The sequence below is a fragment of the Centropristis striata genome, chromosome 22, assembly GCF_030273125.1.
Source record: "Centropristis striata isolate RG_2023a ecotype Rhode Island chromosome 22, C.striata_1.0, whole genome shotgun sequence".
NCBI lineage: Eukaryota > Metazoa > Chordata > Actinopteri > Perciformes > Serranidae > Centropristis > Centropristis striata.
Window position 1 is genome coordinate 22,493,604 of NC_081538.1, and position 24,258 is coordinate 22,517,861.

At 38.2% G+C, this 24,258-nt stretch overlaps 1 protein-coding gene across 1 annotated transcript in view; it reads right to left on the reverse strand.

Moving 5' to 3' along the window:
• The window catches only part of LOC131961059 (ankyrin repeat and BTB/POZ domain-containing protein 3-A), a 225,056-nt gene that overhangs the window by 61,706 nt on the left and 139,092 nt on the right, over positions 1 to 24,258 (reverse strand). The window contains exon 2 of the mRNA XM_059326336.1: positions 17,920 to 18,069. Within this exon, the coding sequence (XP_059182319.1) occupies positions 17,920 to 18,069 (150 nt within the window). The remainder of the gene's footprint in view (positions 1 to 17,919; positions 18,070 to 24,258) is intronic.

The window sequence follows — 24,258 nt, forward strand, 5'->3', positions numbered from 1 at the left end:
TGTGAGTAATTGTATTACATACAGTACAGTTACAGTTTAAATCGGTACTATAGATTGTTTGAAGGGATTACTGTATGATTTCAACCACGGAGGCTATGTTTCCAGTTTGATTTGTCTGTTGTCAGCAGGATTACAGAGAAACTGCAGACCCAATTTCAATGAAACCTTAATGTAAGTTGAAGCATGGGCCAACAAAGAACTCTTTACATTTGGGAGTGGGTCTGAATCACGGTGCAGATACACATGTGATTTTCCACTTTTACTTGATCTTTAAGTTGTTATTTGCTCTAAAACTCATGAGATAGGCATTACCTATACTACATTTTTTTTGCAGTGCAACATTTTGTGCCAATGCACTGTGGCACCGGGTGGTGGAACAAACTTACAAACTCTATCCGATCTGCTGAGTCCCTATCAATCTTTAAGAAGAGACTAAAGACCCAGCTCTCACACTTAATCTACACAGATGAGAACTATACAAACAAAACAATAAACTGGTCGCACGGACCGCTTGCACTACATAAGACTACTTACAAACTTAACCCATGACACTTACTCTTGTGTTCTTTCTTGACATCTTCTTTGCTTGTATTGTATTAACTCTCAAATGCACGTTGCTTTGGATAAAAGTGTCTGCTAAATGACACTATAGAATCGTAGATACTGTCAGAAGTTTATTTTTGACATAAGACCCAGACAAGTGAGTAAAACAGTTTTAAAGTATTTCAAAAATAATCCAAAGAATCTAGAATATCTTACTTGATTGGAGTCATTTAATGGACGAATTCCAAATTTCATTTTAGAGGCAAGTATTTAGTAATCTGTAGTGGAATATGATTTAAAAGTAACAGCGGGAAAGGTCTCCTAAATTAGCGTGGTCACCTCTTCCCCCATACTTCCATCTTGTTTAGAAGTGTTGTGAATGTCAAGCATTGGTATTTAAATTCTCCTCTGTTAACATAAGATATTAATACACCCAATAGCCATATTCAGCATCACGATAAATGAGTTCGGTAGGGTGCTCGAGAACGTTAGTTGATGGTAAAAGTTGACGTTTCTGATTCCAGATCTCACAAGAGTGTGTTGCAAAAATACCATCTATAGTATCAGAAAGTTCTGAATGTGTGCAGCTTGTGAAAATTGGGTCCAATATTTACATTGGTGACTTTGGGTTGACAGAATAGGTCATATTGTGTGGTCACATTCACTTCTCACAATGGAATGATAAGAATTTTGCAGGTATTTTCGTCAAATTTCAACCTAATGATGTCACTGGTGGAAATGTCAGAGGATCACCAAAGTTACTACAATTCATCCTGAGAGGGACATAAATGCGAATACCAAATTTTATGGCAACTCTTCCAAAAGTTGTCGAGATATATCAGTCTGGAGCAAAAAAGGGTCAACAAACGGACAGTAAAAATCCGAAATGTGAATGTCATGATGGTACTAGAGAAAAAGTCATCAATGCCATTTGGATACATTATCAGGGAGTAACGGATATCTGCACCCAATTCAACAGCAATCCATCCAACAGTTGTGGAAATATATCAGACTGGACCACAGTAGTGGACCAACCAACCAATGGACAGAGTCATGCTGCTTTGCTAAAAAAAAGATTAAAGGCAACCCTATAATGATCCATTGTTTTACTTGCACAGCCACTGTAAACTACAGTATGTAAAAGCAAGAGTATAATATTTGCTGCCTTAAACATGAAGAGTTTCGATGTGGACATAACACTGCTGAAAATGTTATGTTCTTCTTTAACCCATTTAAGCCGGGAAAGCATTACGGCATCTCTACCATTAAAATGGGGGGCGCTGTTGCGTTATTCTACTATTAAAGGTGGGAAAGCGGATACATCGTTTTGTAGTATTTGTAGTTTTTTCCACCTATTTTCGGTCTCTTGGCCAATGAAATGCATCAGAATACATGTGCGAGTGTTGCAATGCAACATGGGACTTTTCCAGAACTGGAATCATGGTGGAAGACGACTATAGCGGAGGGAGCTCAGATATAACAGGTATAAGCTCTCAAATACTTTTTGAATTTAATTTCTTAATTTTAATTGACTCTAACTTAATTGTGCTTTCTTTTTCTATCATTTGATGGTTTGGCAGTCTTAAAAATAGGAACAAAATGGGAAAAACCGTTAAGATTAAATGTAAGATTATTGGTGGTAACCTTAAGAAGTAAGGGTCATTTAAAGGCACAGACTATTGTATTGGACTCTTCACATCCTTTACATGTTGAGTCCCAGATGCTTCTATCAGAGGTTTTGTCTCCCTAAAGGTAACACTAACAGACACAGATGGTCTTTTGTTCCATCTGCTATTGTTTTTTTAAACAAACTATAAATCCAACTGTCATTACGTCTTCTTTCCCATGATTCAGGGTGAAAGTGTAGCAGATACAGATGTTGTGCTGTGTTGTGTTTAATGTATTGTTTGAATTTTGTCTGGAAGCAACTCTCCCCTTGGGGACATCAAAGTGTTATAATCTATTTGAAAGTTTTGAGTGTTTTTCATGCACATTCATTATTCTAGCAAACGAAAACTTATTCCTTCACTAACTACTGTCTTTGGTCACTTTATCTGTGTTTTTCTACAACCCTGATAGCCAAAAAATTGTGAATGTTAAACATGAAGAAAAAACCCCCAAAATGTATTCAATTCAGAATTCACTGTATATTTACCAAAAAAAAACAAGTTTGTCAGCTTAAACATAAAATATAGTGTATTTGGACAGTTTTTAATTGAACATAAAGTATTTCAGAAAGCAAAAAATCACGATATGTTTAAGTTAAAGTCCCAACTTTCTTGGAATCAGGGGCAAAATAATCATGGAAGGTAGAAAGTAACTTTCTTTTACAAAGAAAGATAAGAGGAAATCTTTAGAAAAAGTCACAGTGAAGCCTCTCTGTGTGGATAATTAGTTTCACTTTAAAATAAAGTCTCTTGCATACTGTATAGGCACTAACTCAAGCTGCCAAGTAGCTCAAAAAACCTCCACCAATCTTGATCAATAATCTTGTAAAAATGCTTTAGTGCGTTAAGGATTTGGCTAGAGACAAAATCCAAAATCACAGTAAATGGAAGCGCCCTCTTCCAGCAAATGAATAGTGAGTCCGTGATAAATTGGCTGAGTATGAAGCCAGAGAATGATACCCTCCTTAATGACACAAGTTCAGTCAAAATACCAACAGCTATTAGGCCTTTTAGTGAAGTCCCCTTTCATCAAAGCACTGCTCCAAGCAGCTGCCTGTATTTGCCTCCAAACAGCTGCCCTGCCTTTTCATTTTTTCCCCCGGAAACAGTGAGGTGAGAACTAAGAGCAGCCTGTTCAATTCACCGCCTTATTACCCCAAAACTTCCATTAGCCTTCTGGGCTCTCTCCAAAACACTCAATTAGTGAGTCCGCATTATCTCTCAGCAGCACCGCTGTGAAGTCTATGCTGCAATAATGTCCGTCTTCTTATTGCAGCAGGACTTGAGTTTAAAGTGGATGTTAAACTTCAGCTTCCACCTCAGACACTAAAGTCACAAGTAGTCAAGGAGCTAAAGGAGGCAGGCTCGAGTGTCATCAGCACTCACATGTCAGGCTGATGGGTAATAACTATTAATGAAGAACATCTGCCTGTGGGTGTCGTACCTCTCCGCAGAGGTGTCGCACACTTGAGCGCTCGCACATGTCGCTGCAGTCTCACGCGCTCATCAGCCTTATTGGAAATGCAATACATTCAATAGACTTTAATTAGAAGCCAACACTTGGGGTGTGAGACAACATAGCAACGGCATGATCGAATGACAACACTGACAGGGGGTATAAACGCAGGTCGCTGACCTTAAACATGAACAGGAAACAAAGCAGTCAAAGCTTAATCTCCGGTCACAGCCAGTTGGTGGTTATTAACTTCAAGCGCCCTCAGTCAATGTTTGTGTCCTTGTGGGACGAGACAGGACAAGAAGAAGTGTCTTACGCTTTCAAATTTGTCCTGTGTTTGATGTTGTATAATCAGGGCTGTACACAGATGTTTGGGCGTGATGGGTCATTCTTTAAGTGAGTCTTTGGCTCTCCTCCGCTTTCTACACTCGCTGCCGCCGGCCAAGTCGCCATGTGATGCATCCTCAGCTGGCAAGTAAACTGCTGAGATCTTTATCCACCGCCCGTCCTTGTTCATCCTTTTTTGTGTTGGAATTGTACACCAGCCTTTTGAAATTTTGTCGATGGATTATGGATGACAAAAGGGACACACAGTAATGCTTCTGAAGAAAGACCCAAGGTGAATAGCAAATGCAAGAAAGGAAAGTTAATACTTGTCCTTGTTGGAGGTAGTAGTCCTTCCAAATAGTCAAGGTGAGAGTGAACAGAGATGCATGCCAAGACACAAGCGGATGCTATCAGTCATGAGTTACCAGGAAGATCCCAAGGCTTTAGGAGTGTACAGAGACAAGAGGAAAATAGGAAAAAACTGGAGGAAAATAACATCGACCAAAATTGTCTACAATAATGGCAATTAACGTTAGACGTGTTCAGCGTAAACAATGCCATAAAAACAAAAGATGAAAATGTACTTTGCTTTCAGTCAAACAAAATGTTGTTTACAATGTTCACCATTGTGGCGTATTGCCAGGCTAACATTTGACTATAAGCACTAATGGATTAGTTATGGTGTTGGACCAACCAACCAACCAACCAACCAACTGATGCCCCAACCCTATGTAGCTAGCATGGCTAACTAGCATTACCGCTTCCAGTTATAGGACTCTGCCAACCAGTGAAGTTTCAGTTTACATCCATGTCTGTCCAGACACACACATATGTCTATGGATATGTGGAGGCCACCAATGAAATCACCCCTGTTTCAATAAGACGTTTGTTAACCTGTTTAGACCCTTGTATCATGTGAGCTCAAACCTCTGTTGGCTCTACATGATAGTCTGGCATTTCTCCCATTCCACCTCATTTCTAGAAATTAAAATGTACCGGGGCCAATCAGGGATTGCGCTGCAGATGATGACAGAAAATACATACCGGCACTAATGCTAGAATTAGTACAGATAAAAGCAGCCATAGCGGCAGTTGTTGCAAATTAACTTGAATATGCACTTACTGAGTTTGTTGGAGATGTTTTGCAGTTCTACCAACTGGATCTGACTGGAAATGACTACAGTTCAGTTTCAAGATAGTTGTAAGTATAGGCCTATACTGTAATAAGTACTTTAATTATAGTCACTAGAATGTTCAAACTACAGTTATGTATATCCTAGAGGTCTTAAAACTATTGCTACATATCAACAGCCATTTAACTTACATATGGCTTGTTCCGTTTTGTTTTATTGATGATGTGTTACTGACTTGTGTACTGTTGTAATTTTGGTTCGTTTTGTTTTTGTCTGTTTGTCAGCAGGATTACAGAATATTTACTGGCCTGGTTTTCACGAAACTTGGTGGAAAGGTGGCAGACAGGTCAAAGGCAGAAACCATTAAAATTTGCAGCGGATTCAAATCACGGGCCGAATACACCAATTATTTTTAACTTTTATTAACACTGCAGGATAGGCCAGCTGGCCTTGCTTGAGGTCTGCGCTCTTTGGGTGCCCTTCTAGTTTTTAATGTTATTATTCTGTTGATCTCAAGACGACTAGCGACCACTTTGTGGAGGCTAATTGGGATCCAGATAGAGAATTCAGAATTGAAATGTTCTCTCTTAAGCCACATTTGGCCTCCTTTAACCTACATCCTTTGGCCTGGAGATTACCAACACCGTGCCAATGAAGACACGAACGGAGAAAGACCCCCAGTCTCTGAGTGATTTATCCTAGAAAATGTGATCTTACATCTTCCTTTTGAAAAATACTCGAGTTATTCCTCAAACAGCTTTAATCTCTGTTGTAATCTTTGCAGCACTGAGCCGCGATGAGCGAGTGGGATCCCGTGGCAGGTATCGAGGGACATTAAACCATTATACAATAATGAATCCAGGCTCGCGTAATTACTGCAGCATGCAGCAACAGCCTACAAGATTCTCCAGCATGTGTCTTTTGTGTGGAATGAAGAGGTGTGTGTCTGGAGGATTGTGAGGAGGGGGGTTGTTTGTGTCAGCAAGCCCCCACCGTCCTCCTAAAGGTGCTGGGAGACAGATAAGGAAAAATGGCCGCACCCTGTTCCAGTGACTGAATAAGCCATCTTTACAGCCAAGTCAACAGTTTTTAAAAAATATGTTTATATGCCTTTAAGATGGAGAGACATGAAGATGTGAATGACTCTGCAGACCTCTGAGGGGGACGGAGAAAATGAAATAAAGAGGAGCGGGAACCTTTCCCAGCACATTGAGATACAGTTCTGCCTTGACATGTCCATTAGAGAGACACACTGAAAAGGACATGAGGGTGACGTTATCATCAGTAGCTGCAAATCAGTGGAAAGAAACTGAAAAATGCAACGTTATAGCTCAAACTGCATCACCATGTTAGCTAAATTTACCACTTTTTTACATCAACGTAAGAGAAAATAAGCCTAATTTTTCTCTTTTCTATCACCCGTTCTGAGAAGTGGGTCAGATGTGAGATTAGGAAAGATGATGCATGGCGAAGCAGGATAAGTATTTTAACTCCAATATGATGAAAAATGAGAATGGCATGAGATGAAATGTAACACCTCCAAGTGAAGCTCCTCAGCCAGTGTGTGTGTGTGTGTGTGTGTGTGTGTGTGTGTGTCTGTGTGTGTGTGTGTGTGTGAAGCTATAACCCATTATCTCACATCCACATGGTGAGTGTGGGATAATGGAGCAGAGACTGAAGGGAAAGTAGTCTGAGTCACGGTCATATTAATGAAATCCTGTTGGCTGCTGAAGAAGAATAGGATGAGGGGGGCTTTTTTAATAATAATTTATCATTGAAAACAATGTTTGTTCATGGGTAGAAATTTGAAGCACATGGTCACTATGGTTAGAGAGGTATTCAGTGAGCAATCACTGCCCGGGAAAAGAGAAATAGCATCACCGGTGCTGTGCAATTTTCTGTATCCTTTCAAACCACACACAACTCCTGCAGCTTTGCAGGGGCAGAGGGATTCCTCTCTTTGTGAAATCCACTCAGCCCTGAAGAATAAGCACTTTCCCTCTCTGCCTATGCACAGTAGAATACACGATGAGTCATTTTTCAAGCCGGCTATTGTCAGCCCGGGAAAATACAGAGCGAGAGATGCCTGAATGTTTAACGCACACGGCCTGTGATGAATAAAAAAACAAACACATATCAGCCTAAAACTCAAATTATGTCTTTAGCTGTCAAATGAAAAGGAACACATTAACATTTAATGGTTCAGTCCGCGTTGCTGAAAGTTTTTATCCTCCTGGTTGATTTGGTGACAGCTGTGGTTACTGTGGTATAATTCTTGAGCAGCTACTTTGACAGAAACACAAGATCAACCGCTGTATCTGTGTAACAAGTCGCTTTAATAAAGAAGTCTTTGGATGGATCTGATTTCATACTTCAGGTGTGCAGCCTGTTGCCTGCAGCTCTTCTTCTAACAGCTGACTGAGGCGGCTCCTTGTTCCATTGCTCCCTGCAATATCTAAAACTGATTCGCTGTCAGAAAATACTGGAAGTAAAACCATTGTCTTGTTATATAGACACAGTTTTGATAACTGGTTGCTGTTCGTGCAAAGACATTGCGTTTTCTGTCACTGCGTCAAAATAAAAGCCACTGGAGTGCTTTTATTATGAAGCAGCAGCAGGAGGAAATGTTGGATTTGCATTGGCAGTAACCAGAGGATGAACCAAGTCATTGTTTTACAAGTTGCAAGTCTTTGCACTCAGGTCACAAGTTAATTCCTAAGTCCCAAACTACATTTGAAGTCTTAAACAAGTCATAGTGCACTCTTAACCAAATGTAATTCCATTTTAACAAAAGAGAAATACTCAGCTTAATGAAGCAGAGTAAAGAAGTACAACTTTTGCCTCTAAATGTAGTGAAGTAGAGGTATAAAGTTACATAAATTATATATTTAATAAAATAAATAAAATATATATTGAAATATATTTATTCATTGATGTTCATACCACTACATGCAACAACTTATTCAACTTATTGAACCTATTTAACATGCTAAAATATGTTTTTCCAATGTGCAATATCTGTAAAATGCAAAGTACTCTCAGGAAAACAAACAACACAATAATATATGTTAATAATAAATGCCAAATAGCAAAAATGTATCTATATAATGTGTATAGAATGTCTGTATATGTCTTTATATTCTTATTCTGTTTTTAAATCTATGTGTCTGTATCTTGAGCTGCTGTGATAACTAAATTTCCCCACTGCGGAACAAACAAAGTCATATCTTATCTTCTCTGTTAGTACATTGACTGTGGGTAAGTACCTCATTCAACCCCACTTCACAAAATCTCTCCCTTTAAGGTTCTGCCTAACTAAGTTCATACTTTGAATATTTCCTCTGTGGAGGCACACCCAGCTGCAGGAATGGAGGGCCCCATTGTTAGAGGCCTGCACTGTATTACATTACGCCGTTTATTTGCCCAGTGGCTGCTCTCTGACCCACAGGGCGGCCGCTGCATTGACAGATGAACGGCCTTTCTCTGTCACACCTGGTCACAATATGTCAGCTCAGCGCCTATAGATCCTATACCCCGACCCCCCAACACACACACGCACAGCTCATGAAGTTAAACAGAGAAAGAAAGTAATCATTCATGGCGATGTGTCATGACGAGATGAAGAAAAGTGCAAACACCCAGAGCGTCAACTGGCCAAATCTGCCACCAGCGATCCGCTCTCCTCGCTCCGACAAAGATATGAAATATGATGAGCAGGGGGAGATAATGGTGACCTCAGGAATAAAAGACTTATTTTTCCACCTCTGGAGAATGAAATTATGGATATAGTGATGAATGTTGCTCTTTAACAGCCTCTTCTATCATCCATTAATTACCAAACAACTCGGGCGTGAAATTGCCCCGTCGACCGGCTCTGTGTGGCCGTTTAACTTTCGAGTGGTCTTGTTTATTGTTCAGATATCGAGCTAATAGCTTAAAATTGATTTCAATTTAAACAATTTGAATGTGTTGATACTGATTTTAAACGCCTGTTTCATTCAGGTCTGCTGTGACATAAGAGGAGGTGCAGTGTGTCACCTATCATTATCACATTATTTCTTATTATGAACATTAGTAATTTAATTACAGTATATAAAGCAGGGCACCGCTGAGATGACTGGCAGCCCTTATAACCCTTTCACTGAACTCCACAGCCACTATGTTCATAAGGAAATCTTCTCATATTCTGGTAGTAATCTCATTTCTCAAACATATGAAAACAATAAAGCTGTTGTCTCTGGGTTCTGCAGGAATTCTGCTGGATTGATCTACAAAAGAAAATGTTCTGGATCTGCTCACTGAGAACTAAGAAGAAGAGCCAGAGATAATTATGTGGAAGTTTCAGTGCATCACGCTGCATCTTTCTTACTTGTTTTCCTCACAAAAAATAATGTCAGATGCACTCAAATACCTTTAAAGAAAGAGAATCTTCAGTGTGCATTAACAGAAAATAAACACGGCTCTGACTGAGACCAAGGAAATCATTTTCAAACACACTTTCACATATGCTCATTTCATTAATTTATCAATTATTACAAAGCACTTAAAACATTAAGATTAAGGAGCAACACTGAGTGCTTGCAGAGCAGGTTTCTCCTGCAGCCTCCTTTTTTTTGTTTACAGAAAATAAGATGCTAGAACTGAACATCAGTCATAAATTAATATGGCAATATAGGACAGTAAACAATATTTGTGAGATTTGTACAGAGATGTATCTGTTCAACCAACAACATTATCTACACCCTTTAAGGAACGTTTTGAGCAAAAATAACTGAATTAGTTGCAATTTATTTGCGATAAACTATGTACAATTATGCAATAATCAGCAGCCCTAGACGAGTTTAATTAAATGTGATTGTAAGTTGAGTTGGTGCAGCAATAATAAAAACAATTTAACCTTTAATAATTAAAAGCATGAGAACTAATCTCATAAAAATAGTGTTACAAACATATAAACACAGTATTTACAAACCAATCTGCCCTTCAATGGGACAATTTAGGAATAAAAAGAAAAAATAATGATGCTCAAATTAATTTGATGACAAATAAAGAAACAAAACCTTTTGGAGTCCAAGTGAGAAGAAAATGTATAATTGGCAACTTTTAAATGAAAAAAAAATTCCAGGGTACAAATGAAGCACCCAATTAAGTTGAAAATAAATGCACAAAGAAGAGAAACTGGTGCAGAATGTACGTGTTGATGATATGACGTCACGGGGTAATTTGTACACATAAAAGTCTCCTGAAAAGAGTGAACTCATCACAGTGCATTAGCAGATCACTGTAAGTTCCCTCTGTCTTTGTTGGTCAGATTGCCGTCTTTTATTTTTAGCCACTCCACACATTTTCTCTCATAATGGTGTTATTTTCTGTCTTTGAAATAATTCACTGTGGCTCTCCCCTAATGCTTTTTTGCGGAAACACGTTCATTATAAACCTCTTTTTTTACATGTTCTATGGGGCGGACACATTTCTACATTAAACAGACAACCACACTACTACATCTGTCTGAGGCGTGACAACCCCTGGAATTTATTCCTCTACAGCAGCTTTTTTGGAACGTTGCCATCTTGTATTTTATCTTGGCTGCTCTGGCTCGTACTTCACCAGCTGCAGCGGCTGCTTGATGTTTACTTAGAACTTTCTGTATTTGTCCACGACCTGCCTGTGCTGATTTAAAATTAGAGCCCGACTGATATGGGATTTTTTTTAGACAAATAAGGATTTTAGAGGGGGAATTTCATCAATAACCAATATGGTGGCTGGTACAGTCATTTTTTGAGTTGGAATGAATTTTTTTATGTGGACTGTGCACTGATTTTTCTCTGCAAATGTACCCAGAGAGCTACTTTCTCAAACATAAAACTATAATAAATAATATATAACATTTTTTTACATGATTGTACATTATGCAAACAATGAGAAAAAAAGAGTAAATAAATAAATAATCTCCTCAAACAGCTGAGCACTTTACTTTTTACTGTTATGATTATTATATGCACTGATTTTTAAACCTTTAACTGTAGCATACAATTTTAAAGACTACTTGAACTGTCGATGCCTATCCAGGGACTGTTGTGTTGGGAATTAGCTTTATTCATATGTACGGTACATTAAACACTGCTTCTGCAACTGCCAATGTTTCTCTGCCCCTTAGAAATAAAATAATAAATACAATAAAATTATGTAGCAGTTATGATCAGGGTTGGCTATCAGTCAAAAAAAAAAAATTAAAGGAAATACTTTATTTGTAAATCAATCGATTTAATTAAGATTTACTATAAATATTACTATGAGTGATGTTTTTATTTTTTTAAATATAATTTGTTTTACATGTACAATACATTGAACACTGCTTCTGCAATTGCCAATGTACTGGTCCATTACAAATAAAATCATACATAAAATAATGATCAGTAAATAAGGCTATCAATCTATCAAATAAATAAATAAATAAATAAATAAAAATAAATAAATAAATAAAATAAAACAGTAAAATACTTAATATTTAATTAATTTATAATACAATCCATATTTACTATATATATTACTATGAGTGATATTTTTTTATTTATATTATTTTATTTGTTTTATCAGTGGGATTTTTTTGGGCAATAACAAAATACAGACCAGAGCAATCCTTTAAATAGATGCATAAATGAGAGAGGCTGATTACACACAAGCTGTGCTTTAGATGACAGGCAAACTGCTCTCACAGGTTGTTGCACCTGTTTCTGATAAACAAACTAAAGTCTGTGGATAAAAAAGTGCCTAAAAATTAGATGCAAAAGTTCCAGCAAATCTGCTCCTTTAAGTTTCTATCAGAGGCAGATGGCAGAACATGCTAAAAGTAGCACCCTTAATGCAATCATCATGCACTTGATAACACAGATTCACACTCATGGCATGCAGTGACTTCTACTCAACATCAATCTGTTCACATAACGCAACATGAGGAGGAAATTATTCCACAGAATCCAGTAAAACCCACTAAAGGTCTGCGAGCAGCTGGCAGCAACTGTATTACGCGCCACATGTCAACCTCTGGCAGCGCTCGGCGTGCCGACCCCGGAGGTGAGGAAGTCCAGCTGAGGCAGCATGGTGGAGGGGGTCGAACACACGGTGCATTAACCAGGAATCAAACAGCAGCCGGTGCTGCTTTTTTCTGCCGTCTGATCCAAGTGTGTGAACAGAATGTCCTGCTGGATGCTAATAACGCCTTCAAAGTGTTGACTAGTTACCATACCACACTAAGATGTTGATAATCTGTTTTAACACTATGAACACGCTGCATCCCAATATATGTATTCTTTACCATAACGAACAACTGACAGAAAAAGTTAGAGAACATAGTGGAGCATTTAGTTGTGTAAAAGCCAGATATTTCCCTCTGGAGTTGGTGGAGAGCAAACAAGAGCTACAAAGGACTCAACAAATAAATACAACTCTAAATGTTTTTGCCATATCAACCTAAATGATGACACTGGGGCTAAGTTTTGGTCATTTTGATGGACAAGGTCGTAAAAACATGTCGTAATCTTTTTCTTAATAAGGCATATTGAATATCATTTCATTTTTGTTTTAATATTAAGATCAATCTTAGAAGAGTTTAAATGGTGATGTAGTGGATGGTACTTTTGCCTCACAGCAAGAGAGTCCCAGGTTCGAATCCAGCCCCGAGGTCAGATAAGCGGGTAAGGAGAATAATAATTAAACAATCTTATAAACCTAGATGATGTGGTTTAAAAAGGACACAGAGAGAAAAGAAACACAGAGACACCAACCACGGACCACTTTTCAGGTCAACCCGACAATGACTGAATAAAAAGAGCTGGTGGTTCATGTCTTTTATCAACGCCAAGACGATTACTGTTATTTTTAAGAAACCTGTTTATGTACCTGCTACACATAGAATAAAATTGCAATAATATTTCTGTGGTCTCCATATGTGCGTTATATTAAATGCGTCTCATCAGCTGTGACTTCCAAATGGTAACACATTCGGTTTGCATACATTAAATGCCAGAGGGAGCAATTAAATATCCTCCATTAACTCTCTGCGGACTGACGCAGATTTATACCTTTTATCTACTCCAGAAAACATATTTAATTGTGATTTTCTGTAAGGATGTTTGTGGCCAATTGAGAATGTTACTACATCTAGTACGCATTCATCTGAGTGGTTAACAAACTTCAGACATTCACATTCTAAGGGGAAAAGAACAGGGTTAGGCTTAAAAAAAACTTTACTTACAGACTTAACTTTATTTATCAACAACACCTGAAACTAAAACCAAAAAGCTGGAAGGACTACACAAGTTACTGTATTATTGAGGAATAACCAAACCGGTTGAAATTAAATAAATTCTTGTTTTCTCTTCTTTTTCATATTTAATAGTCAGCAAAAGCACAGAACAAGTGGCTGTGGCCCAACAGATCCAGCCCAAAAGCCATATTGGCTCATGAACTCGCCTGATGGGACGCTGTGTGCTCTGCAGAAAATCCCTTACATCATGTTAATTTTGTAAAGCAGAAGCCACAAACGTTTTCTGCCCTTAGCCACCTTTTTTTCTGTTGTGAGTGAATTTGTGTTTAAACTGCCCCCCAAGTGGCCAAAAAAATCAGTTATTGCAGGTTTAGAGAGGATATCCTCTGCACCCTCCAGAGTGTGAAGTACTTTTCTTCGAATCTTCTATTAGTTTCTGTGTGTGGAGCTTCTTCTTCTTCTTCTTCCACCCATCTATTCGTGCATCTTCTTGTATTTATTCACCATAAATATAAATGCATCACAAACTGCTTACAGGCTTAATCACGACTGTGACAGAGCGACTGGTGACAAGAAAAAGACTACAAATTCCTGCTTTAATCGATGATGCACAGTGAATCGGCGGTTTGCAAACATCCATCCAGGACAAATGTGCGCAGACACGAAGGTGGCGTGCAGATGTCTGCAGGGGACAGGATGATGTAATATGAGGCTGTGGAGAGGGCGAGGACAAGGGTGGGGGCGGGAGGAGTTAAAGGTGGGGGGGTGCATCCTTTCAAGTTGAGGTTAAAAGCCTCTGAGGCGGTGACCTTGGATTTAAAAGGTCTCCGGGCGGCGTGACTCATAAACAGGTGTTAGAACAGCTGTAACAGAACGGTTGCTGGCTGCAGAGGTGAGGCAGAGGAGGAGGAGGGGATGGATGAGGAGAGGGGTAGTGTATAACATACTACATTCTCACTTTGAGGTTTGCACTATGTTTTGCTGTATATATCATTGTCGGCATTTATGTATTTTTATATATTTCATTTCTGCAGCTTTGATGCTCTGATTGTGTGTTTTTTGTGCTGCTGGTTACAAGAATTCCCTGCAGAATAAATAAAGTATCTACCTGTCTGTCTGTCTATCCACCCTACATCACAGTCACTGTTTGAAACATAACGATGCTGTTTTAATGCTGTAAAATGGTCATGTTTAAGGCAGAAAAACCACGATCATAATGTTAGGGGGGTTAGGCTTCAAAAAACTGCCCTTTCATGACGTAACTTCCTTTGAATGCTTTTAATTCCACATTGAAAAACCAAGAAATAGATTCATCCAGGTGATGTTGTTTTAGCTGACGTTGATTATTTCATGATTTGTATTGTACTTTAAGCATTTTTAGAGTCAGAGACCACTTTGTGTTGTAATATTATCTGTGTGTCTTGTGTGTGTTTAGTGAGGGGACAGCATGGAGGCGGTGGCGTGGCCTCAGACCACCGTGACGGCCCACGGGGACAGGGAGAGTGCATTCCTTCACGCTAATGGGCCGATTTGGCAAACAGTTATGGAAATAAGTCCTTGAGATGATCACATTTAATGCGCTTAACAATCACTGCTGCATTTATAATGTGCTGTCCGCTGAACTTAACATAGCGATGTTCGTCAAACGTTAGTGTCTGAGAGCCAATCACTGCGGCCTCAAGCTGCTCGTATATAAGAGGTCAACATTTAATGTCCTTAAATTTCACTATAATAATGACACTTTAAATTTAATAGCTCTTCAGTGGGGTACAAAAAAAAGGTTTAAAAATGTAAATGTAGTGTTTTAGTAGATCATTACAGGTCACCTTAACTATATTCCAAGTACGGATTATTAATAAAATTCTGCAGGCAGGTTTTTATCTCTTGGCTTTATAATTGATGTTGGATAATATTTAATAAAAAGCGGACAAATATATTAGTCAGAACCTGTTTATGTACCTGCTACACATAGAATAAAATTGCAATAATATTTCTGTGGTCTCCATATGTGCGTTATATTAAATGCGTCTCATCAGCTGTGACTTCCAAATGGTAACACATTCGGTTTGCATACATTAAATGCCAGAGGGAGCAATTAAATATCCTCCATTAACTCTCTGCGGACTGACGCAGATTTATACCTTTTATCTACTCCAGAAAACATATTTAATTGTGATTTTCTGTAAGGATGTTTGTGGCCAATTGAGAATGTTACTACATCTAGTACGCATTCATCTGAGTGGTTAACAAACTTCAGACATTCACATTCTCACTGAGGCATGTTCATTCCTCTTTAGTAGAATGTGGATATAGATCTGCTCGTAAAAATGCTTTAGACACTACATTTTGCACTGAAAAGCTATGAGAAAAGGTTATTTTTGAAGACCCATTTTTGTAATTTTTTTGGCTACATTTAAAAGTATTGAACTGTAAACCTTGTGTTATTTATACATTATTTATTTCCATTTTATGTTAATCCATTCTTCTACTCTATTACAGTTTGTTGCCAATAGTTTTGTACTGTCATTTCAAACTTGAATGCAGGATTTTACTGTTAACAGTCTATAGTTTTTATTTTTTTTTACTACACATCACATTTTTCTATTGATCTTTTAATCCAACTTCCGTTTCATGATGAAGGTGCAATTACTTTGCTTTTTGCTGCCGGATGATAAATCCTTTACTTGACACAAAGCCATTTTTTTGTTTGTTTTTATTTAGCTTTAATACTTTTCAGGCAAGAAAGTAACAATTTAGATCCCCAACATGTGATCAGTTTATCCAGATAACACCAGTTTGGAAATCTGTACTGTCGTTTTTGAAGTTTCCAATTCACTGATTTATTTGTGGCAGCCTGCAACAATGTAAACACTGACTGCCACATGTAGATATTCCGGTTACTTAGTATTTAAACAGTGTATTCTCGTGAAGGTGTTTGTAAATTTCCTATAGAAACGTTTGCAGCGTGATACAAAATGCAGTTTTTAACATGTGACTGCAACTGACACTATACGCTCAAAAGTTTGGGGTCACTTAGAAATGTCCTTATTTTTTAAAGAAAAGCAAATTTTTTGAAATTAAAAAAACAGACATACAATGTAGACATTGTTAATGTGGTTAATGAATATTAAAGCTGGAAACGGCTGATTTTCTTATGAAATATCTATTATATATTGTCCTGTGTTCCACTGGCACGTTGTGTGCACGTTTATAGTGTTGAAAGGCTCATTGATCATTAAAACACCTGAGCATTATGTTAGCACAGCTGGAAACTGTTTTGTGCTGATTTGAGAAGCAATAACTGATCCTTCCTCAGGCTGGTTGAGTATCTAGAGGTAAAGTTGGAGATTTGTATGGGTTAAAATTATTATTTCTGCCCTTGTCAATGTCTATTTTCGATTCATTTTGTAACTTATTTCATGAATAAAACAGTTTGTTTTCATGGAAAACAACACAGACATTTTCAAAGTGACCCCAAACTTTTGAGCTCTAGTGTATAATGTACTACATTCTCACTTTGTTGGAGGTTTGTTGTATATATATCATTGTCTGCTTTTATGTATTTTTATATCTTTGATTTCTGCAGCTTTGATGCTCTGATTGTGTGTTGGTGTTTTGTGCTGCTGGTTACAAGAATTTCCTGCGGGATAAATAAAGTATCTATCTGTCTGTTTTTCTGTCTATCGACCCTACATCAGAGTCGCTGTTTCAAACATCACAATTGCTGTTTTAATGCTGTAAAATTGTCATGTTTAAGGCAACATAATCACTACCTTAAGGTTAGGGGGGTTAGTGTTAAAAAAAAATCTGCCCTTTCATGATGTTACTTCCCCAAATGCTTTTCAATCCACATTAAAAAAAAGCAAGAAATTGATTCATCCAGGTGTTGTTGTTTTAGCTGATGTTGTTGATTTCCTAAATCTATTGTACTTTTAGCATTTTTAGAGTCATAGATCACTATGTGTTGTAATATTATCTGTGTGTCTTGTCTCTGTTTTGTTTTGACTTGTTCTTTGTTTGCGCTGCTGTTCTGTCTTGGCCAGTACTCCATTGAAAAAGAGAGTTTTAATCTCAATGGGACCTTTCCTGGTTAAATAAAGGTTTAATAATAATTTAAAAAATCAACAGGAAACACAGGTCTCCTGGGTGAAAGACGGGGGATTTGACCCAACAGCTAATCTATGTGGCTTTTAACATTATGTTGATTCTTCTCTGACAAAATTTCATGCCTTACCCATGAATTCCAGTGCATAACTTTTCATAGGAAATCATACGAGCTGTTCAGCCTGATTCTAAATGGGTAATTCTTATATCATATATCATTTGCTCAGCCCTAACTGAAGATGCTTACTGTGAAAGTACAGACACTTTTGTAAGTTTAGTGTACTTTATCACTAATATATTGGAGAAACCTAATACTTCTCTCCACCTTGGTGGAGAGAAGTAAGAGAAAGTAACTTCTCTAAAACTCATTAAAACACATTGTGTATTATGTGCTGTGTAAAGTGATAATAAAGCTGCACTCACTCAGTTCTGCGATGCTGCCCACCCGCGTTGCGAGCAGCGACTGTTCCAGCGTGCGCAGCTCGGCCTGGGTGTATGCTTGACCCTCTCCGGCCCTCCCTAAGCGCTGCTGGTCCCGGTGCAGGTTCAAACTCTCCGGCAGGCTCAGCACACCTGCAGACAAACAAACAAACAGGTCAGAAAGGTCAGAGACAGGAAACATCCATGCAATCATCTTTTAGTGAAAAGTTTTTTTTAGCTGCAACTTTTTTTGCTGATGTGAAATTAATCACCCACTCAGTAGAATACCATAAATCAGCACTTTCTGTTAAATATTCAAAGCGGAGTGTGTAAGCTGGATGAAAAACGTTAATTTCACAAGCAGCACTTTGAGATCAAACATTTGTTTTTGTGATTAAACACGGAGACAAAGTTGCAGGTTAATAGCAGATCGTACTGTACATGTTCATTTTTTTGGGTGAAAAAACATCACAGCTGGTAATATAAACCCTCAGTTAACGTTTGAATGAATGGGATGCTGATTCATGTTGTCTCTGTTAATGCGGAGCAGCTCTCTTACACAAAGACATCTTTTAACGTTAATGTTACACGACTCAAAGTGCAGACATGCTTATCATCTTGAAATAAAGTGTCTCACAGTGAGTTTTTTAGTCTTGTAGTTTGACACCTCTCTCCTCCTGGCTCCACGCCCGACTTTTTAGTTCATAGCTTGAACTCTAATTGAGCCAATTAGGCTGCGAGCCACATTTGTTACTTCAAAGCTGTAAATTCAAAGCTATAAATTCAAAGTGCGACCTTGAGCATAAACAGTGTTTGACTGTGTGTTTTCCTTGTGATCTCAGGTGTGTTCTGTGGTTTTTTTCTCCCCTCTCTGTAAACAAGGTGCTGCAGATAATGTTGGCTTGAGAGGATTAATCCATTTAGGTGGTGTTGGTGCAGCCAGGCTTTGTTTAGCTGCAGAGAATGGCTTGTGACAGATGGGATATTGAGTTTTTTGCTACAGGAGAATGGAAAGCAACACCCCGCCGAGTGCTAATCCTAATGACACGGCGCAGGGGGATACGCCGTTTCTCAACAAACAGTAATTACAACATGGAGGAACTCAGTCAATTTGTCCGTGTGTGATGCCAGCACATAAGACAAAAGACCCACGCAGAGGACACGCTGCAGCAGGCTCCGGAGCTTTCCCCTCCGGCTCCAGATTCCTCCCACCATGTCCTCTTCCCACAGAGTCCGGCCCAAAGAATTCCAGTATTCCCCAGTCGGAGTCCCGCTCCCTCTTCCTCCCACAGCCTTTCCGGGGAGGTCAGCTTTATTTGGAAACTCCCATAATGATTACAACAGCTTTTTCTATCATTGTCAAACCACTTGACGGTATTGATGGAACAGCTGGAAATAGGGTGCGCCTCAAATAGCATTCCTTGAAACAAAAATGGATGTTTTTTGGTCCACAGTGTCGTAGCTTTTCTATATTCCAAAGAGAAATAAGATTCCCTGTAAGCTGTGATGTAGTGATTGGCAGGACGGTGAAAACCAGGATACATTTAGATGTAAAGACAAGGTTTTATAGATATATATCCATGATTGAAACAGCATGTAATTGAAATACTGTATAGGCATTTAAATGCTCTTGAAATGGTTCTATATAACCAAGGCCTTTAAAAAAAATGACCATATACCTACTGTAAGGCTATGGAATGAATCAAATACCATCCTTAAATGAAGCTTTCAATTGTTTCAGTGGTCAGGCTTCCAATGATTATGAAAACAGGATGTTTCAGAATAAACAGAATTTTCGTACTTCATTCCATTTCACAATGACGCTCTTGTTCTGTCTGGTGTTATAAATCCAGGGCACAAATACGAGGAGGAGTTTTCAGTATGTTGTGGCAATACACTACAACATATGTGTTCTGACTTATTTTTATTTATTATTTTTTATATATAAAATATTAATATATTTTTTTAAATAAATATTTATTTAGTATAATAATTGTTTGCATTGTTATTTGGATGGATGGATGGATGGATATTCATATAAATGTATATATTAGGGCTGTCCAAATATTTTTACTTTATTATTTGATGAATTAAATAGAGAAAACATAACCCAGAAAATTAATAAAATATAAATAAATAAAAAATAATAAAATAAATATAGTAGAATATAATGATAATAATATATATTTGAAAAATCACTTCTCTTGGCTTAAGGAAAGTTTTACAAGCATACAACCTAAAAAATATATAATAGTAAGAGTTATAATTGACCTTCTTTGCAGTTCAAAGTGCCCTGTCAAATATTTTTCAGATATTTCTTTTTTTAATGGTGGTCCATGAGGGAAATGGTTTTTGGGCTGCAGGTTTTTTTTGCCTGCAATACTTTGAGTGTCCACTGGGAAAAAATGGTTGCAAGGCTGAGTGTCGGCTCAGTATCCAGTTCTTCTTATACATCCATATTTAACACAGATTTTGATAAAGAATAATTATGAATAAATACATGATTCAGTAAGTTTGTATAGTTAACTTTGGACAAATGCATGTTTTTCTCAGCAGGTCACATTAATAGGCAGATTTTTTTTTACAAAAAGTCTGTGAAACTGCAAAGTAAACAACACATCAGTGTTGCCCTCTGCAATATGCTCCGCGCTGCAAATGTCTGGGGAGAGCAAAGCCCAAAAAAGCAAAAAAAATTCCGAAAGAAGACTTCAGAGTGCCTGATGGCAAACTGCAAAACAGAATTCCTCCAACCTCGGGTAGAAAGGAAGCTGTCAGTCGCTCTCCGTCTCCTGTCCCAGAGTGAGGCGCAGAAATCTCCTCTAATCACCACAACCAGATTGGCATTCACGGCTACCTCTGCTGGAGATTTAAAACTTGTGTGTCTTTTTTGGGGGTGAAAACAAGTTTGAATCATTCACAGCGCTTTCCGTTATCAAGGCCTCTGTCTTCTCCGTCACCCCTTACAATTTTCTGTTTTTTCCCCCCTACTGCCCTAACTATTCTTTTAATATAATCCTGGGGTGCCACGGAGCCCTTTGCTGAATTATTCATCCCGTCAGATCAAGACGTATAAACAAGTCTGCAGCTCTCTCTTCCCCCACCTCCCACTCCCTCTACATGTTATCTCTCACCAACACTTGGCTTCTCAGGATAGAAAAAAAAGTAAGAATATTTGATCCTAGGTGCTGTTTGTGTAATAAACATCAGAGGTGAGAAAGAAGCCAGTCTGGCCCCATGGAGACGAGGAAAAAAAGAAGAGGCGGGGATGGAGGGAAGTGAGGATGCTGACACAAACGTCTGATTAAAAAATGACGAGAAACATGAAACTCTGAAGCGTCACTGGCGTGTTTTATAACCTCATATTTCTGAGTCACTTCAAGCACATCTTCCTGTGACCCCTGAGGCAATTGGATGAGCCTGTTGGTATATATATATATATATATATATATATATATATATACGTATACTTGAGAAACTAATCCCAGATAAACAGATATGACCTGCATTTTCTATTCTGGAGCTTCCTTCATCTCTGCTGCTGTCGGGCAGATGAAGACGGAGACTGGGTCACCGGGACAAGACTACTTTAAAGCTCAGAGCGGTGTACCGAACTCCCCAGAGCCGTCTCCGCGGAAACACTGCCGCTCGTGCGAGTCGTTGTAAATAATGCAGAGGCTATTGAGCTGGTGTGCAGGTATGTGCACACAGCAGCTGTTTGTGTGGGGATAGATCGTTCAGGGGGGAAAGGGTTTGGAAGTTTTATTTTGCAGAGAAGCAGAGGGACACAAAAAATGCAAAAAAAAAAGAAAAAAAATGAACTTGGATCAGAACAAAGCAATTAATAAAACCTCGCACAGCGTGAAACTGCAGAACAAAGATGTGACTCTTTGATATTATCCAGCTTTAAAGCGGCTGCCGTGGTAATGAAGCCACTTGTCTGCCAGGTTTTTGATGTTTACATGATGAGCTGAAAATGTTCTTTAGAAGAAGCAACACAAACAAGATTTTTTTTTCTTCCCCTCTTTTGTTTTGTTGTTGTTTTACAGCTTAAAAGGATGTATTGAAACAGCACAGACAGCACAGAGTTCAGCTCAGTTCACCATTCTTATATATGCATGTTTGGAAGTGAGTCTCTCTTTACTGTAGTTGCACCTGATCAGGACTTCATCACACTATTGAATGGGCGTTTATAAGCTTATAATCCCATAATTATGGGCAGGTAGGGACCTAACTCAATACACATCTGTTTAAAAATGCCTATTCCTCCTGCCTAGTCTATTGTAATTGTTCTTATTTTTGTGTATTTTATTGTTGCTTCTTTTTCTCTCTTTGTATACGGTGTCCTTGAGTGCCAAAAAGGAGCCTTCTAAATAAAATGTATTACTCTACCTTCTAGTAGGTTATCAATCTATTCAATGGCTTCTACCTGTTTCGTTACATTTCATTTTCAGTTTCATTCGGCAGAAACGTAAGCGGACCAAATAAAACAAAAAGATTTGAAGAGGGGAATGTACGAAGATGGTCGGATTCTGGTCGGATTACTTTCACAGTGCAATCAAACCGCACTAGGGTTTGTTTGGAAATGGACCAAGACCCTCTCTGCAAGTGTTCTCGGACTGGTTGTTTTGGTGTGCATCAGAGTAAGAAAACGGGGGAAAAAAATTGTGAAAATACTTGATCGATACTTGGTGGTAGGGCTGGGCGATATATCGATATTAAAAATGTATCGATATATTTTTAAATGTGATATGGAGTTAGACCATATCGCATGTATCGATATAGTTCAATTTGTTTGTCTTTCTTTATATATAAATGCTGCCCTTACTAGGGTTTGTCATATTTAGTGGTTTAGTTATTTTGTAATGTCCGTTATTCTTTTCTTCTTCTTTCTAAAAGATTGGCCTATTTTATTTTATGGGCTATTTTTATTCAAGATATTTTTTTTATTCAAATGTGCACTTCATGGAGCTTTGATTTGATAAAAGGTACTCCTGTTGTTATTCAGAATTTATCTTCACTTAAATAAAAAGTTTCAAGAAAATTACTTGTGACATGTCATATTTGGCTTTAACTTTGACTAAACCTTTGCGATAAAAGTATTGGGACATATATCATATATCGATATTCAGCCTAAATATATCGGGATATGACTTTTGGTCCATATCGCCCAGCCCTACTTACATGAATCAAAATATATCCACGCAAAATATCCCAATACTATGCTGTATCGATTCTATGCTGTATATTTAAAAACTATTAGCAGAAGCCTGCTGCTGCCCTTTCCACAAGGCAAACTGCTGACAAACATTGTGAGATGGTCTGTGAGGGAGATCAGTGGAGCGAAGGCTGCAGCTCCTCTAACAAATCATCACACAGTGTTTACTGAACCCTGATGAAAGTAATCACGGCCTACGGGCACACAGGCCGATAACCTTGAGAACCTCCAAGTATCACCGCTCCAAGAACTCAAGAAAAGGCCCATGTGGAGAAGTTTTAACACTATTCAGTGGGCTTTTAAAGAGATTTAACATGACAGAGAAGTGTGTGTGTGTGATCCTTCAGCAGAAATGAAAACAAGACAATCAACTTCACAGGCACTAAAAGTCCCTGAAAGTCTGACAGCACTTAAAAATAAATCTCAAGTGTTTTCCAGATACTCCACATCTACGGAAGAGTCCAAAAATGCACCGAGAAGACTTTTCTTCCAGCACAGCAGCTTCACAGGTGACAGTGTAATGTGTTTTGTAGAAGGGATTGGAGAAAAACACTCCAGGTTTAATTGGACACCTTGACATTTTGATTTTGAGCTATTTTCTACAACCGACACTTGTTGCCTGAAACAAGAGGTGGAGAACCTTTCAATACGTGTGCATTACTCAGAGAAATAGTCTTGTTAGGTTCTGTCACCAGACCAGAGGAGATGCATCACAGCACCCTGCACGTCTGCTGCAGACTTTACTGAAGTCTGAGGCCAAAACACTCACACTCGCCTATTATTTTGAACCTTTCGGCATGTTCTTCTTTTATATAAAAGTAAACTTATAATTGATATTATATGTAGGGGATCTAATGATTTAATGATTAGCAATCAACTACTATTGATGCTTAGTGTAAAATATCAATGCACATCATCATCTTGAGCTTTAAATTCCTTCTATATATTTATTCTTTTATTCATTTAAAATGATCAAATTGTATCAAAGCAGAATTTGCGATACAAGCAAATACTGTATGGTGATGAAACTTGTGGTATTCAGCCCAGTATTACTTCTTTACATGTGTAGGGCTGCAAATAACACTTACTTTATTACTGATTCAACCATAGATTACTTTCTCTATTCA